The sequence below is a fragment of the Sander lucioperca genome, chromosome 7, assembly GCF_008315115.2.
Source record: "Sander lucioperca isolate FBNREF2018 chromosome 7, SLUC_FBN_1.2, whole genome shotgun sequence".
In the NCBI taxonomy this organism is placed as follows: domain Eukaryota; kingdom Metazoa; phylum Chordata; class Actinopteri; order Perciformes; family Percidae; genus Sander; species Sander lucioperca.
The window spans coordinates 34,697,402-34,712,401 of NC_050179.1; the positions used below are offsets into that span (position 1 = coordinate 34,697,402).

Sequence of the window (15,000 nt, forward strand, 5' to 3'; positions counted from 1 at the left end):
GTGTGTGTCCATGTTTGTGTGTGTCCGTGTATGTGCCTGTGTGTGTGTGTGTGTGTGTGTGTGTGCCCGTGTGTGTGTGTGTGTGTGTGTGTGTGTTTGTGTGTGTGCCCGTGTGTCTATCCGTGTGTGTGCGTGTGTCCGTGTGTGTGTGTGTGTGTGTGTGTGTGTGCGTCCGTCCGTGCGTGTGTGTGTGTGTGTGTGTGTATGTGTCCGTGTGTGTGCGTGCATGTAACAAAGTGTGTTAACAGGAAATCTTTTGTATATGGATGTGTGTGGATGACTTGACAACATATGTGTGTGCTCACATATGTGTGTGTCTCATAGGGCTGCACGAGATGAGGAATATATGCGATAACGTTGTTGAATATCAATTAATATTCAATATTATTTTATTCATTGTATCAAATAACAACAAGAGTTATCATCAGACACTTTAAAGATAGAGTAGGTCTAGACCACACTCTATACTTTACAAAGACCCAACAATTTCCCACAAGCAAGCATTTGGTGCCACAGTGGCGGGTAAAACCGTCCTTTTAGGCAGAAACCTCTTTGAAAAACTCTTTGGCGGCGGCATCTGTCGCTGCCGGTCTGGACACAGACACTAATGCAGATATACAGATATAGAGAAACATGATTCCTAATAACTACAGCAGTTGGTATGATGCACAGTGGCAATTAAAGTAACAATAAAGATAGTGGAACTATGATTAGAAATAACAGTTGCAGCAGTTCAGGGCGAATATCGTGAAAACAATATTACTTATGATAAATAAACAGATATTAAAGGGTACTCAGTTCTGCTGCTTTCAGTTTAAATCAAAACAAACGAAAGAAAATTATTTCCAACATTCTTTTATTGAACAAATTCAACATTGAATTGAATATAAAAGGCAGCAAAAACATTTTTAGTTACATTTTGAAGTGCAGCTTTCTACGGATATTTTTCTTTCAACTAACGCAAAAAATCCGTCAGTGTCTTGTGTATATGTCGCAGCCTTTCACAACGTGTTTATTGCGCCAGTTGATATCGCTATGACCCCACCCCTTTGTGTTCCCAGATAAAGCAGCATCGCTCTGATCTGGAGGACGATCTGTGATTCTGCAGCTCAGGTATGAACTCTCACACTGAGACGCTTTCAAGAACATCAAATGATGACGCTGGTGTAATGTACTAAACTTTTCATATTGTCAACAAATGCCATTAAAAGACCAAAACCAACAACGTGTTAGTCCGTCTCTTAAAGGTGCTCTAAGACAGTGGTTCTCAAACTTGTTTCAATAATGTTCCCCTTTTGAATTGTTTCTTTAAGCCAAGTACCCCCTGACCAGCTCTAATCATTTTTGGTAGTGTGGTGTCTTAAATAGTAATGCTGTGATGCTGTATGAAGAGGAATCCACCGACACTGTTCTTGATTATAAAAAGGTTTATTACCAGCAAAGATTCAGCATCAATTTTACAAACTCCTGCAGAGAGCTTGGAGAACGACCAACCCAAACCTCAAAATTTGCCGCTCTGCCTTTTCTTTGTGTGGACAAAACTTATATCTCAAGGCATTGAATTAGCATAGGACGTGATTTGTAAGTATACCATTGGATCGGATAACTGACCAATCAATGCCTGTTATCTGGCACAACTCCAACAAAGGTCTCTTCTGTCTTGGGGGGACCTCTGCTCATGTTAACGATTTCCAGATGTTCTCAGTGAATGTAGAGTAAAGTTCATGCATCTCCATATACCAACTCTTAAGTCAAAGTGTATAGAATGTTATAGAATGTCAATATACCACAGGAGAAAAAAAAAAGTCTATATAAAGAGGAACAGTTGGCTACAGCGCTGTCAGCGATAGATTTACTAAACAACAGCCTTGTAACTGAAAAAACATTTAAATGCTGATGAGAAAAGGAGAGAAAAACTGTAAAAAAAAAAAAAAAAAGACAACACCTTAAAAAATATGGTAGAAAGAAGGAAGGCAGTAGCCAAAGGCAAGAATAGGTTGAAAATAGTCGGAAAAAAACCCCTTCAAAAACAGTGACATAACTTCGAAAAAAGCGAGACACTTGTAAAAAGTCGAAGGACAGTAGAAGGACGGAAGGCAACACAAATGTCACATTTTTGGTAGAAAAAAAAGTCTACATAAAGAGGAACCATGTTCTGGACAACAGCCTTGTAACTATTAAACAATTTGTTAAATACACGTACCCCCTGCAGTCCTCCAAAGTACCCCTAGGGATACACGTACCCCCATTTGAGAAACACTGCTCTAAGTGATGTTGGGTGACGTCACTTCTTGTTGACGTTTGAAGTATTGTCAAACATAACGGAGGCTAGCTCGCCCCTCCCTCCTCCTCATCCCGTCTCCTCCCCCTCCCTTCCGTGCTTCCTGAATCAGTCATGAACGCGTATTGTGGAAGTAGCCTACATGCTAACGCTGCTGCAGTGATGGCTCAACCAAATCCTTATGTCAGTTATTGGCTGGAAGACTGTTTGTTATGTTTGGTGGTGCAGGTTGGCGCAGTTTGTTTTTGTTGCCATTTGTGGAGCCTGGGCTGTCTACAGAGGCAACGTTTTTTTACAGTGTGTTCAGGGGACAGGCAGCTAGCAGATAGTGAGGAGATGTTTGCTGTATGTGACAAAAAATGTTATAGCATAAAAAACGCGTGACGTCGCTTAGAGCACCTTTAAAGGTCCCATATTGTCCTCATTTTCAGGTTCATACTTGTGTTTTGGGGTTTACTGGAACATGTTTACATGCTTTGATGTTACAAAAATACATTATTTTTCTCATACTGTCAGACTGAATAGACCTGTATTCTCCATCTGTCTGGAACGCCCTGTTTTGCGCCGGTCTCTTTTAAGCTTTAGTGCGTAACTTTTTGATGTTAATGAACGTCCGCTACATTCAAGCCATTGCCAAATGAGTTGCTACGAAGCTAATTAAGACTATCAGCTCCACTCTAGGAGTCTCCGCACCTTCATTGCAACCGGGAAATGACTGAAACGGCACTGTAGCAGCACTTTCTACCTATATATATATATATATATATATATATTATAGTTGTGACATCACAAGCATGTGAAAGTCCTGACGGCTCAATTAAAGGCACAGTTTCTGAATACTGGCAGTGTGCGTTTCTGGATTGAGCATTTTAATACTTTCACAGTATTTATATTGCACATCGACCTGCTTTATAATGAAAAAAGAAGAAAAAATGAAATCTCACTTTTTATTTGGTTTGGTTCCTAAACAAGTAATTCTTTAACCACTGCCTACCAATATGTAATTTCATTTTAGCCACATTATCCATTTGCAGTCTGTCCTCCCTAACTACTTATTTGGATACCTACAGTATCTGCCTAATCTGTTTATTTTCTACTTGTACCATCATTTAATCTGGTCTGAGAGGGTTCTATGTTGAAATGTTAACTTTGTTAGTATCCTACTAGTATTTACCCTGTATTGTTGTAATGTTTCCATATTTCCATACTCTGTTTGTGTCGTGGAGATCCATCGACATTTTGTTTCAGACTCCTCTCCGGTTCTCTTTCCAGATCCCTCCAGAAACAGGAGCTGGGATCGGTAACAGCTGGGATGGAATATGCTCCGAGGAGGCGTTGGCATCATCATGAAGTGCATTGGACTGACTCTCGTCCAGCCCTGAATCCGTCTCTCTCTTCTGTCCGTCACTGTCAGTTATAGATTTCTGTTCTGCTGCACCATTACCACTTCTGATGACATAATCCCCAACGTGTCCCTCGTACATCACTGACTCTGGTGCTCCATGACTCACATAATGACACATGGGACAATACAGCTAAACGTCTGTGATTTTATAAAGCACCACATCGTTACAGTTTTTAAAAGATCTCCTACTTTTTAGTCAGCCATTTATTTCAATCACAGTGATCTCAGAATGCTCTTAAAAAATTCGGTAACACTTTACTTAAGGTATTAACATAAGAGTGACATGACAGTGTCATGTGTTCATGTCATGTGTTTGTCATGAACACATGAACCCTAACCCTGACCCTAACCCTAACCCTAACTCTTAGGACCCTGACACACCAACCAGACGGCCGACCGTCGGCAGTAAAGCCAGTCGGACTGATCAGTCGGGTCCCCGAGGTCCAAAAAATGTCTCAGAACACACTGAGGCGACGCCGACTTGAGCGTACGCTCTGCGCGTGCGTGAATCGTAATACGTCTCCATAGCAGCAGGCAGCGCTGCTCTGTATTGTTTCCATTAACAGTCTGATTATTTCCCAGAAAATGAAAACCGGCAGCTGATTGGACAAACGCGTCACGTGGGTCTTTTTTCTCCGGAAATTCACAGCCAGATTGTCATGGCGGCTCGTTCAGAATACGATCTCATATCGGACTAAAATAGTTCACCGAAACTTGTTTCTGAAAACATTTTAAGCGAGAAATAGGCCGTGCAGTTGCTGAATCTGTCTTCATTTCAGATTGACAAAGGTCAGTTTAAAAGATTTTCGTCAGATTTTGAGCGGCTCATCTGCTCCCCATTTCTGGGTGAGTCCCGACTGCCCTGTCTCCGACTGAACATGTTGGGTCGGCCCAAATAAAGGCCGACGGCTCCTCGGACGGCCGACGGCACGGGACACACCGAACAGACTCGAGTCACGGACCTCGCCAGACGGCCCGACGCCCGATCATCGGGCTGGTGTGTCTTCTCTCTAACTCTAACCCCAACCCTGACTCTAACCCTGACTCTAACTCTGACTCTAACTCTAACTCTGACTCTAACTCTAACTCTAACCCTGACTCTAACTCTAACTCTGACTCTAACTCTGACTCTAACTCTAACCCTGACTCTAACTCTAACTCTAACTCTGACTCTAACTCTGACTCTAACTCTAACCCTGACTCTAACCCTGACTCTAACCCTGACTCTAACTCTGACTCTAACTCTAACTCTAACTCTAACCCTGACTCTAACCCTAACTCTAACCCTGACTCTAACTCTGACTCTAACTCTAACTCTAACCCTGACTCTAACCCTGACTCTAACCCTGACTCTAACTCTGACTCTAACTCTGACTCTAACTCTAACTCTAACTCTAACCCTGACTCTAACTCTGACTCTAACTCTGACTCTAACTCTGACTCTAACTCTAACTCTAACCCTGACTCTAACTCTGACTCTAACTCTGACTCTAACTCTAACTCTAACTCTAACCCTGACTCTAACTCTGACTCTAACTCTAACTCTAACCCTGACTCTAACTCTAACTCTAACTCTAACCCTGACTCTAACTCTGACTCTAACCCTGACTCTAACTCTAACTCTAACCCTGACTCTAACTCTAATTTGTCTTGGAATTGTGGAATTTGGGCCTTTCCCATTCATTGTGTATGGCAAAACCCTAACCCTGACCCTGACTCTAACCCTAACCCTAACTTGTCATGACAAAAACCGACACTTAAAAGAAAAAGAAGTGTTATGTCTTAAACGTTTATGACTTGTTTATGATGTTTATGACACGTTCATGACAGTGTCATGTCACTCTTATGTAGATACCTTCAAGTAAAGTGTAACCAAAAATTCTACTTGCAGAGACTTGATCAGTGACGGACTGGCCATCTGGAATTTGGGCAAATGCCAGAAGCTTTAGTTACAGCTTTAGTTACTAGTTAATTTACAAGTTAAAGATTGTTGCACACAAAACACATGTAGTTTAAAAAATCTGATGTTTTATTCTAAAGTAAACTAGCCAACAATATAACGGCTACAAGTCCAGCTGAGATGATCAGACCATTAAACACACAACTGGTTGGATCCTTTACACTTTCTACAATGGGAGGATTTTTCTGCATTGAGTACTATCACGTTGAATACTTAAAGCTATAGTGCGTAGTTTCTGTCGCCCCCATGAGGACGACAACAAAACTGTGGGCGCGTCCACATGATACAAGCCTTCCGTCTTCATGCACCCCCTCCCCCCCCCCTCCTCAACACTGTTGCTAGTAGCCAAGGAGGACACGGAGGATTAAAAAAACACGACGGGGGCGCCCGGATAGCTCGGTTGGTAGAGCGGGCGCTCATGTATAGAGGTTTACTCCTCGACGCAGCGGGCCCGTGTTCAACTCCGACCAGTGGCCCTTCACTGCATGTCATTCCCCCCTCTCTCTCCCCTTTCATTTCTTCAGCTGTCCTGTCAATAAAGGCCTAATGCCCAAAAAAATCTAAAAAAAACCCCAAAAAAACACGATGGACTTTTCAGAAGAGGTAATTATCTTCACTTGTGTTTCTGTGCAGGAAAGTCACTGGACGACACAATCTTCTGAACATAGTCATAGTGAGAAATACAGAGAGAGTTGTGTGGAGCTGATAGTCTTAGTTAACTTTGTAGCAACTCATTTGGCAATGGCTTGAATGTTAACGGACGTTTATTAATATCAAAAAGTTACGCACTAAAGTTTTAAAGTACATTTTCCTGATGATACTTAGAAACATAGGAAAAAATCCTGCACTCTGGTCTTGCTACAGCATCACCTTTTATTTAGAAAAACTAACGTTTCGGTCCCATCATACTCTCGATGAAGGTCCAGAGGGACCGAAACGTTAGTTTTTCTAAATAAAAGGTGATGCTATAGCAAGAGCAGAGTGCAGGATTTGTTCCTCTGTTTCCAAGTTGATTTTATCATCCAGTGCACCTGCACAGAAGAATTTGTTTGGATGTGTGAGTTGTTTCTTCAAAAACCTGATGATACTTACAAACTTTTACTTAAGTAACATATTTTTTCAGTGTCTTATAAGTACTTTTTCTTAAGTAGATCTGAATACTTCTTCCACCACTTGCACCTACCAACAAAAGCATAACATTAATAAGCTATAGCAGCAGATTTTTAGTCATTCGTACCCCTTTTCTTTTAGTTCTTATTATATTGTATACTGTATTACACCAAGATTGAAAGAACTACATTTTCTGTACTAAAGATGTTATATTGGCCCCATGTATTTCCCTAACCTTGCTCCAATGTTGGACTCCACACTGATTTAATGTTAATAAAATCAGTGTGGCAGCAGCTGGCGGCTGCTTATGACATTTTATTATTTTCATCTGGTGTGTTATAATTAGTATGTGTATAACCAGATGTGTACAGGACGATAATGTGGTTCCATGTCAAAGGCTCAAGCACGGTTTTATGACTCTCTGGGTGAATTACACGGTTTAATCAGTGATAGATTGACAGACAATTTCCTGAAATGAAGCTTGATTAATAAAACTACACATAGTGCATATAAGTGGAAAGATGGGAGGATGAAGTACAGCTAAGAAGAGTAATCACTGCTCCCAGTTAGAAATTTATCAAGTAGGTTAACACTGTTAGGTTTAGTTAACCCATTTTGGGGTCATCCCTATGTTCCCAGGGTCCTATATGTGCTTTGATATAAGCTAATATTGTAAGTGCTTGGTAAGGTCTAGCTTTGCAATATGAATTGCAAAAGAATGAAGGGATATGGATGTGTCAAATGCAGTTTGAATAGTAAAAATCAGTGCTAAATACTCGGTTTGCCAGGCCAAAGGCAGAATGAGTGGGCTTACCTGCTGTCCCTTGGCCTGACGTTTCTTCAGCCTCGACAGCCAGCCAGCTTGATCACCGATGTGGTGTCAAACAGCCTCGAGCCTCCATTGACAGTTCATTTGTAGACATTGAAGACGCGGGCATAACATGAACATAACTTGATGGGGAACAGAAAACAACAATCGTCACAATATTCAAAAAGCAGATCTACGTCTGTACTAGGGATGCACCGAATCCAGATTTTTGGGGTTCGGCCGAATATCAAATCCACTGGTTGAGATTCTGCTGAATTCGAAACTGAATACCAAATCCTCCTCCTGTCCTCAGTCCATGAACACAGTAAATACATTAATGAAGTAAACAGTGACTGTCCTTCCTTTGCCGTACCTGAAGTTGCTGCATTCTGGCTGCTGTCTGTAGATTCCTTCATCACAACTCGTATTCTTCCGGATGTTTCATACCAAATGTTGTAACAGCGGTGATGTTGTGTATAGTTTAGGGTCCTCGCCACCACCAGACTAATCAGCATTGAGAATTGAACATGTAGCTGGACTTGAATGGCCTTCTTTTGACTGAAAGTACTGCCAAACTACACTTTTTCTGCTCACCAGTTCCATTTTCACTTTCTCACAGCCTGCTGCATTGAACGCTCCACCTACGTAAACACCTTCCTGTAATCAACGGTGGCGTCATTACGTCGACCAGTGTAGGGTTCGGTGGAAAAAATTTCTAAAGTTTGGCAGAAGCCGAACCCCGTCAAAAAGCTCAAAATTCGGCCGAATCTGAAGCCGAATCCCGGATTCGGTGCATCCCTGGTCTGTACTCCCGCGAATCTCCTTAATTCCCGCTTTTGTCCTCTCCGCAGCTGCTGCGAGTGACGCAGGTAAACCACACCTACACCTCAGCCTGGCAACCAATAGTGAAACAGGAAACGATTGCGCCGTGACAACATCATGTTTGTCACAAGATTTTGGGTGACTGGTTTTATGGAGAGCAAAGCCACTGAACTTTTGTCCAGTCACATAAACACATAAAGACTTTTCCTCTGGTGTGTTACCCAGCTGGATGATACGGACGACTGTGTGACTGACTGTAAATATGTTTAAAGAGTCCATGTAAAATATTTGTCGGTATAAAAACTTTAAAATATGTAGGCTATGTGCACATTAGTGGCTCTTTATACTCTAACAACATTTCAAACTTGAAAAAAATGTTACTACCCACGTTTTAATAAGAAATCCTGAAACATACAAAACCATTTTGAAAACACTTCATTTTGTTTCTATGTAGTTTCTGCTGTTGGTGTTTACGTGTTTGTCCTCAGTGCTAAATGTAACGTATTCCTGTTTGAGTGTAAAGGTATTTTTCATTAAATAGATGTGGCGTTTGTGCTTTGTGTGTGTAATAATAATGTGATTCTACGGACTGAATAATGTGAGTGTACAGACCTGTTGGCTCTGTAGGCGAACTGCAGGGGGTCGGTGAGACAAAACAAGGCGCTTAAACGACTTCATAACCACAGCGGTCAGGACGACAGGTCTGCAGTCATACAGTCCTGTGATCCTTGATTTTTTTCGGGGATAGGGATAATGTTGGAGGACTTCAAGACAGCTGGTACGTGGCACGTGTCAGGCTGTTCTCATGAAGCATTCGTACATTGGGAGCGTGCCTATGTTCCCACATTTCTACGATTTTTTTTTCCAAAATGAGGCCCCATGTTCCCACATTTCTAAGATTTTTCTTAAAATTAGGCCCTATGTTCCCACAGCCCTATGTTCCCATATTTCTAAGATTTTTCTTAAAATTAGGCCCTATGTTCCCACAGCCCTATGTTCCCACATTTCTAAGATTTTTCTTAAAATTAGGCCCTATGTTCCCACAGCCCTATGTTCCCACATTTCTAAGATTTTTCTTCGAATTAAGCCCTATGTTCCCACATTTCTAAGATTTTTCTTAAAATTAGGCCCTATGTTCCCACATTTCTAAGATTTTTTTCCAAAATTAGGCCCTATGTTCCCACATTTCTAAGATTTTTCTAAAAATTAGGTCCTATGTTCCCACAGCCCTATGTTCCCACATTTCTAAGATTTTTCTTAAAATTAGGCCCTATGTTCCCACATTTCTAAGATTTTTCTTCGAATTAAGCCCTATGTTCCCACATTTCTAAGATTTTTCTTCGAATTAAGCCCTATGTTCCCACATTTCTAAGATTTTTCTTCGAATTAAGCCCTATGTTCCCACATTTCTAAGATTTTTTTCCAAAATGAGGCCCTATGTTCCCACATTTCTAAGATTTTTCTTAAAATTAGGCCCTATGTTCCCACATTTCTAAGATTTTTTTCCAAAATTAGGCCCTATGTTCCCACATTTCTAAGATTTTTCTTAAAATTAGGCCCTATGTTCCCACATTTCTAAGATTTTTTTCCAAAATTAGGCCCTATGTTCCCACATTTCTAAGATTTTTCTTAAAATTAGGCCCTATGTTCCCACATTTCTAAGATTTTTCTTCGAATTAAGCCCTATGTTCCCACATTTCTAAGATTTTTTTCCAAAATGAGGCCCTATGTTCCCACATTTCTAAGATTTTTCTTAAAATTAGGCCCTATGTTCCCACATTTCTAAGATTTTTTTCCAAAATTAGGCCCTATGTTCCCACATTTCTAAGATTTTTCTTAAAATGAGGCCCTATGTTCCTACATTTCTAAGATTTTTCTTAAAATTAGGCCCTATGTTCCCACATTTCTAAGATTTTTCTTAAAATTAGCCCCTATGTTCCCACATTTCTAAGATTCTTTTCCAAAATGAGGCCCTATGTTCCCACATTTCCTTTTATAATAAATAAATAATAATAATAATAATAATAATACATTTTATTTATAATGCCCTTTTCATCAAAAGATCTCAAAGTGCTACAGGTTAGAAACAAAAAAGATGAGCAGTTTTAAAATAAAAAATAAAAAAAGGTTGTTTTTTTAAAAAAAAAAAAAAAAACATCTGAAGGGGACCAAAAGCTTTGCTAAAAAGAAATGTCTTAAGACCTTTTTTTAAAACAGTCAGTGGATTGAGGTGCCCTCAAGGTGTCAGGGAGGCCATTCCATAGACGTGGGGCAGCAGCACAGAAGGCCCTATCTCCCATTGTCCTGAGTCTGGTTCTGGGTATGTGCAGGAGGTTGGAGTGAGTGGAGCGGAGGGAGCGTGCTGTGTTTTGTGGGTTGATAAGTTCTTTGAGGTAGTGGAGGGCATGTCCATGGATGCATTATTGTGTGAGGAGGGAAACCTTGTACTCAATCCTGGTGGGGACGGGAAGCCAGCGGAGTGAGTGGAGAATGGGGGTAATGTGCTCATGTTTCCGCACTCTCATCAGGATCTTAGCTGCAGAGTTTTGGATGTACTGAAGCCTCTGCAGACTCTCTCTAGGAATCCCAATGAGAAGTGCGTTACAGTAGTCCAGTCTGGAGGAGACAAAGGCATGAACCAGCTTTTCGGCATCTGAGAGGGAGAGAATGGGGTGGAGTTTGGAAATGTTACAGAGGTGTTACGGAGGTGGTAGAAAGAGGTGGTTTTCATAAATTTGTATCAGATTTTATCCACCTTTCTCCCAATTTGGTAGCCAATTACACCCAACCTATTATCCAGTAGCAATGGACTACAGTGGAATGTAACCCTAACCCTAACATAAGGCCTAATTTTCAGTGAAAAAAAAGGAAAAAGGAAATGTGGGAACATGGGGCCTAATTTTGAAAAAAAAACTTAGAAATATGGGAACATGGGGCTGTGGGAACATAGGGCCTAATTTTCAGTGGAAAAAAAATCTTAGAAATGTGGGAACATAGGCACGCTCCCCTGCATTGTCTTTCAAAACGGAGGGAAGGGAGGACCAAAGGTCAGCAAAGTTTGGTAGGAATTTAGTGTCTTGCTCCAAGCTGTTTGTTCGTATTACTCTGAGGTATCTTTTACTCTTAAATCTACTTAAATCAGAAATAGTTTAAGCACTTTAGGAGGAAATTCACATCTTCACACAGCCCCTTCAGAGACCGAGTGCCTCGCCATCAACATATATCTTAAATATATGAGAACATGTAGAGATTAAAGAATCAAATATTACAAATATTGGAACAGCACCAATTATACTACAATAAAAAGGTAGATCCTATGACAACACTATACTGTATCTAGGTTATAATCATTATATTGTCAGTGTCTTAATTAAATCAGTCGAGCCTTTGTGTTTGAACAGTTTAATCACAGTCAAACACTGGACCAGATGTTGTCGACTAAAGGGAAGCGGCACTCTATCAGCTTGTGTTATTGATTCATCTAAGCCAGGACAACCTTTGACACTGTGTTTGTGCAGTGCATGCTGGGTAAGTGGCTCTGAGCTGTGGGCGTGTGCAGTTGATGGTACAACTGGTTGGATGGGTTTTCAGGACTTGAATGAACTCGCAGGCAGCGGAGAGGCAGCACGCGGACACACACAGAGGTAAGACTTCTCCCACAACAAACTACTCTTACACTGAAACTACACTGCAGACATAAATATCACACTACTGCATTTACATTTTATCAATACGTGCAATGTATCACAACGTATATGTGCTCTAGAAAGTGGATTTAAAGCATTATACATAAGTTGTTTGTCCATATTTTGTCAGATCAACATTCAGGCTTTAGCTCTGATCTTTATCTTTTACAGCTTATGCAGTATTTTCTGTACTTTTTAATCTACATGTGCATGTTGTACTCATGTTTCTAAACAATCAAGAATCAAGTTAATTCAATCAAAAGTCAAAATCAAATCAAGTTTATGTTCTGTAGTTTTCAACAGAAAGTGGTTTGAAAGCATTTCACGTGACTGTTTTGTCCAATTTTAGATCAATTTTTAGCTCTGATTTTTTAAAGCTTATAAAGTAGAGCTATTTATTGTAGAAGTATAACTCGTGCATGTTCCTAAACAGTAACCAGCTCAGAGCTTCTCAGTCTTTGGGTTATAACCCCTTCTTGTGGTCTCTTGATATGCATAAAAAGGTCATTTATTTGTTTACAATTTAAAGTTTAAAATAAACTATATTCTGCCTCTATGTTCTTTAATAACTATGTGTTGTCTTCCCGTCAACCATGAAAAAAACGCCTGTGTTGTCCCTATCTCAATGTGTTTTCTTTTTTACTTTTACTTTTTGTGTTTTTTTCCCCACGTTTTTATCGCTTTTTCTGACGTTTTGTCGCTTTTTTCCAACATTTTTGACGCTTTTTGACGGGTTTTTTGAATCGTTTTTTTTGCTTTTCCCAACGTTTTGCTGTTTGTTTTTTTTACATTTCGACGTCGTATAATTTGTTTTTTAAAAAAGGGTCAATTTTGACCTGGGGACAACATGAGGATTAAAATGAAAATACACAAAAATGCCAAGCAGACTCACTTTCACATGGCAGCTCAACAACTTTAATTGCTGCAGATCATGGGATTTTGGGGGGAGGGGGAGGCACAGGGGCGGGGTGGCGGGGCGGGGGTTCAGGGGTTAAATGGCTGAAAGTCTTTGAACTAGTTTGTGAGAAGCACAGAGCTTTTTTTAATCTGCTGGTCCACCATTGATTGTTTCAAAAAAATCCTTGAAATGGTTTCAACATGATTCAAATATGTGTCACAAAATTCAAATTTTAAATAGTAATTTGCACCGTTTTTGTCTGAGGCTTTTCTGTTTATGGGGGTAAATGTTGCTGCTGTTTCTCAGTCTGGGGTTCACAATGTGAGGTATGTACACATGTGTGTAGTGTAAGAGAGAAGACACACCAGCCCGATGATCGGGCGTCGGGCCGTCTGGCGAGGTCGGTGACTCGAGTCTGTTCAGTGTGTCCCGTGCCGTCGGCCGTCCGAGGAGCCGTCGGCCTTTATTTGGGCCGACCTGACATGTTCAGTCAGAGACAGGGCAGTCGGGACTCACCCGGAAATGGGGAGCGGATGCGCCTCTCAAAATCTGACGAAAATCTTTTAAACTGACCTTTGTCAATCTGAAATGAAGACAGATTCAGCAACTGCACGGCCTATTTCTCGCTTAAAATGTTTTCAGAAACACGTTTTGGTGAACTATTTTAGTCCAATATGAGATCGTATTCTGAACAAGCCGCCATGACAGTGGCTGTGAAATTCCGGAGAAAAAAGAAGAGACAGAGAACACTACAGGAGGGCTTTCACCGGCGACCTGACAGCTGCTGGTTAGTACATAACGCAGGAACACCAGAAGCGGGAGGAAGCGTGGGTTAATATGTGGATTGATACTGGGATGTCTACACAACTGTGTGACTCGATTGACTTCAAAAAGTTCGCCACTTTACTCAAAACAAAGTTAAAAACACCTGTTCATGTCTTCTTTAGTCTGTTGGCTATTTAGTTTTTTCCTGGAACACGACACATTTTGCACATACTGCATCTTGTGTAGACTGTTTACATATGTATGACCATATGTAGGCTACATTTTATTTACTGGTGTTATTGTTGAATACATTGTGAATACATATTTCTAAAATTGTATGATGTTTTTGTTGAGTTATTATTACACAATACTTTTTCTGACCTTTTTGAATCCCCCGACAAATAACCCATATTACAAAAAAAGACTAAAACTAATAAAAACTAAACTAAAACTAAGCATTTTCAAAAAATAAAAACTAAACTAAACTAGCAAACCCGCTTTAAAAACTAATTAAAACTAAACTGAATTTGAAAACAAAAAGTCAAAACGAAATAAAAATAAAAACTAATGAAAAATGCAAAACTATAATAACCTTGGTTCTGAGGCATTATTTGGACCTCGTCGACCCGACTGATCAGTCCGACTTTCTGGCTTTTCTGCCGACGGTCGGCCGTCTGGTTGGTGTGTCAGGGCCCTAACAGATCGCCCAGTCCACATAAAGATGCTGCAGCAAGTTTTATCTGTCCATTTACAGCTGCTGTTGGTGTAACTGGAATTTTGAATGATTATGGCAGATACATCAATAAAATTAGTCAAAATGATGACATAACTGGGAACTTTTAAGAAGTTGTTTAAGGTGCTTTTTAAATGTGCAGTAAGTTGGACATTCTCTAATGTTTGCTGGGATGCTGTTCCAAAAATGACCCCCGCTGATAGACAGAACAGTTTGTCCAAAGGTAGTTTTTCTATGCGTGATCTCTATATCTCCTCTAAATTAAGCTGAATGTATATCGTTCCGTATGTTGTTATCATGGAGCCCATTGAGACTGTAACTGTGACTGAATGTCCTCCAGGTTAAGCTCACCTGTCCGCACCTGTCCAGCAGATCATGACGTCAGCTGATTCCAGCCCTCTGACCACTCACGTGCTGAACACCGGAGACGGCGTCCCGGCAGCCAAGATGGATGTCAGCCTGCACCGGCTGGAGTCCAAGCTGATGATCTGGAACATGCTGAGTGTCGGGTAGGTCTATAGGGTTCGAAACC

The 15,000-nt window shown here is 40.6% G+C and overlaps 2 protein-coding genes and 1 long non-coding RNA gene across 5 annotated transcripts in view; all 3 read left to right on the forward strand.

The window, feature by feature from the left end:
• The window catches only part of LOC116036359, an 83,057-nt gene extending 79,188 nt beyond the window's left edge, over window positions 1–3,869 (forward strand). For both annotated transcript variants that reach the window (XM_031279892.2, XM_031279891.2), the window contains exons 6-7: window positions 1,062–1,113; window positions 3,554–3,869. In XM_031279892.2, coding sequence (XP_031135752.1) covers window positions 1,062–1,100 — 39 coding nt within the window. In that variant the 3' untranslated portion in view covers window positions 1,101–1,113; window positions 3,554–3,869. The remainder of the gene's footprint in view (window positions 1–1,061; window positions 1,114–3,553) is intronic.
• Window positions 3,870–6,445: 2,576 nt separating this feature from the next.
• On the forward strand, window positions 6,446–7,065 carry LOC116036390. The gene is made up of 2 exons (XR_004101588.2): window positions 6,446–6,584; window positions 6,866–7,065. It is a non-coding gene; the product is annotated as an uncharacterized LOC116036390 (long non-coding RNA).
• A 4,853-nt stretch (window positions 7,066–11,918) lies between these two features.
• The window catches only part of urahb (urate (5-hydroxyiso-) hydrolase b), a 5,108-nt gene continuing 2,026 nt past the window's right edge, over window positions 11,919–15,000 (forward strand). The window contains exons 1-2 of one of the 2 annotated variants that reach the window (XM_031279907.2): window positions 11,919–12,030; window positions 14,838–14,977. In XM_031279907.2, coding sequence (XP_031135767.1) covers window positions 14,844–14,977 — 134 coding nt within the window. In that variant the 5' untranslated portion in view covers window positions 11,919–12,030; window positions 14,838–14,843. The remainder of the gene's footprint in view (window positions 12,031–14,837; window positions 14,978–15,000) is intronic. The other variant, XM_031279908.2, reaches the window with a different exon arrangement.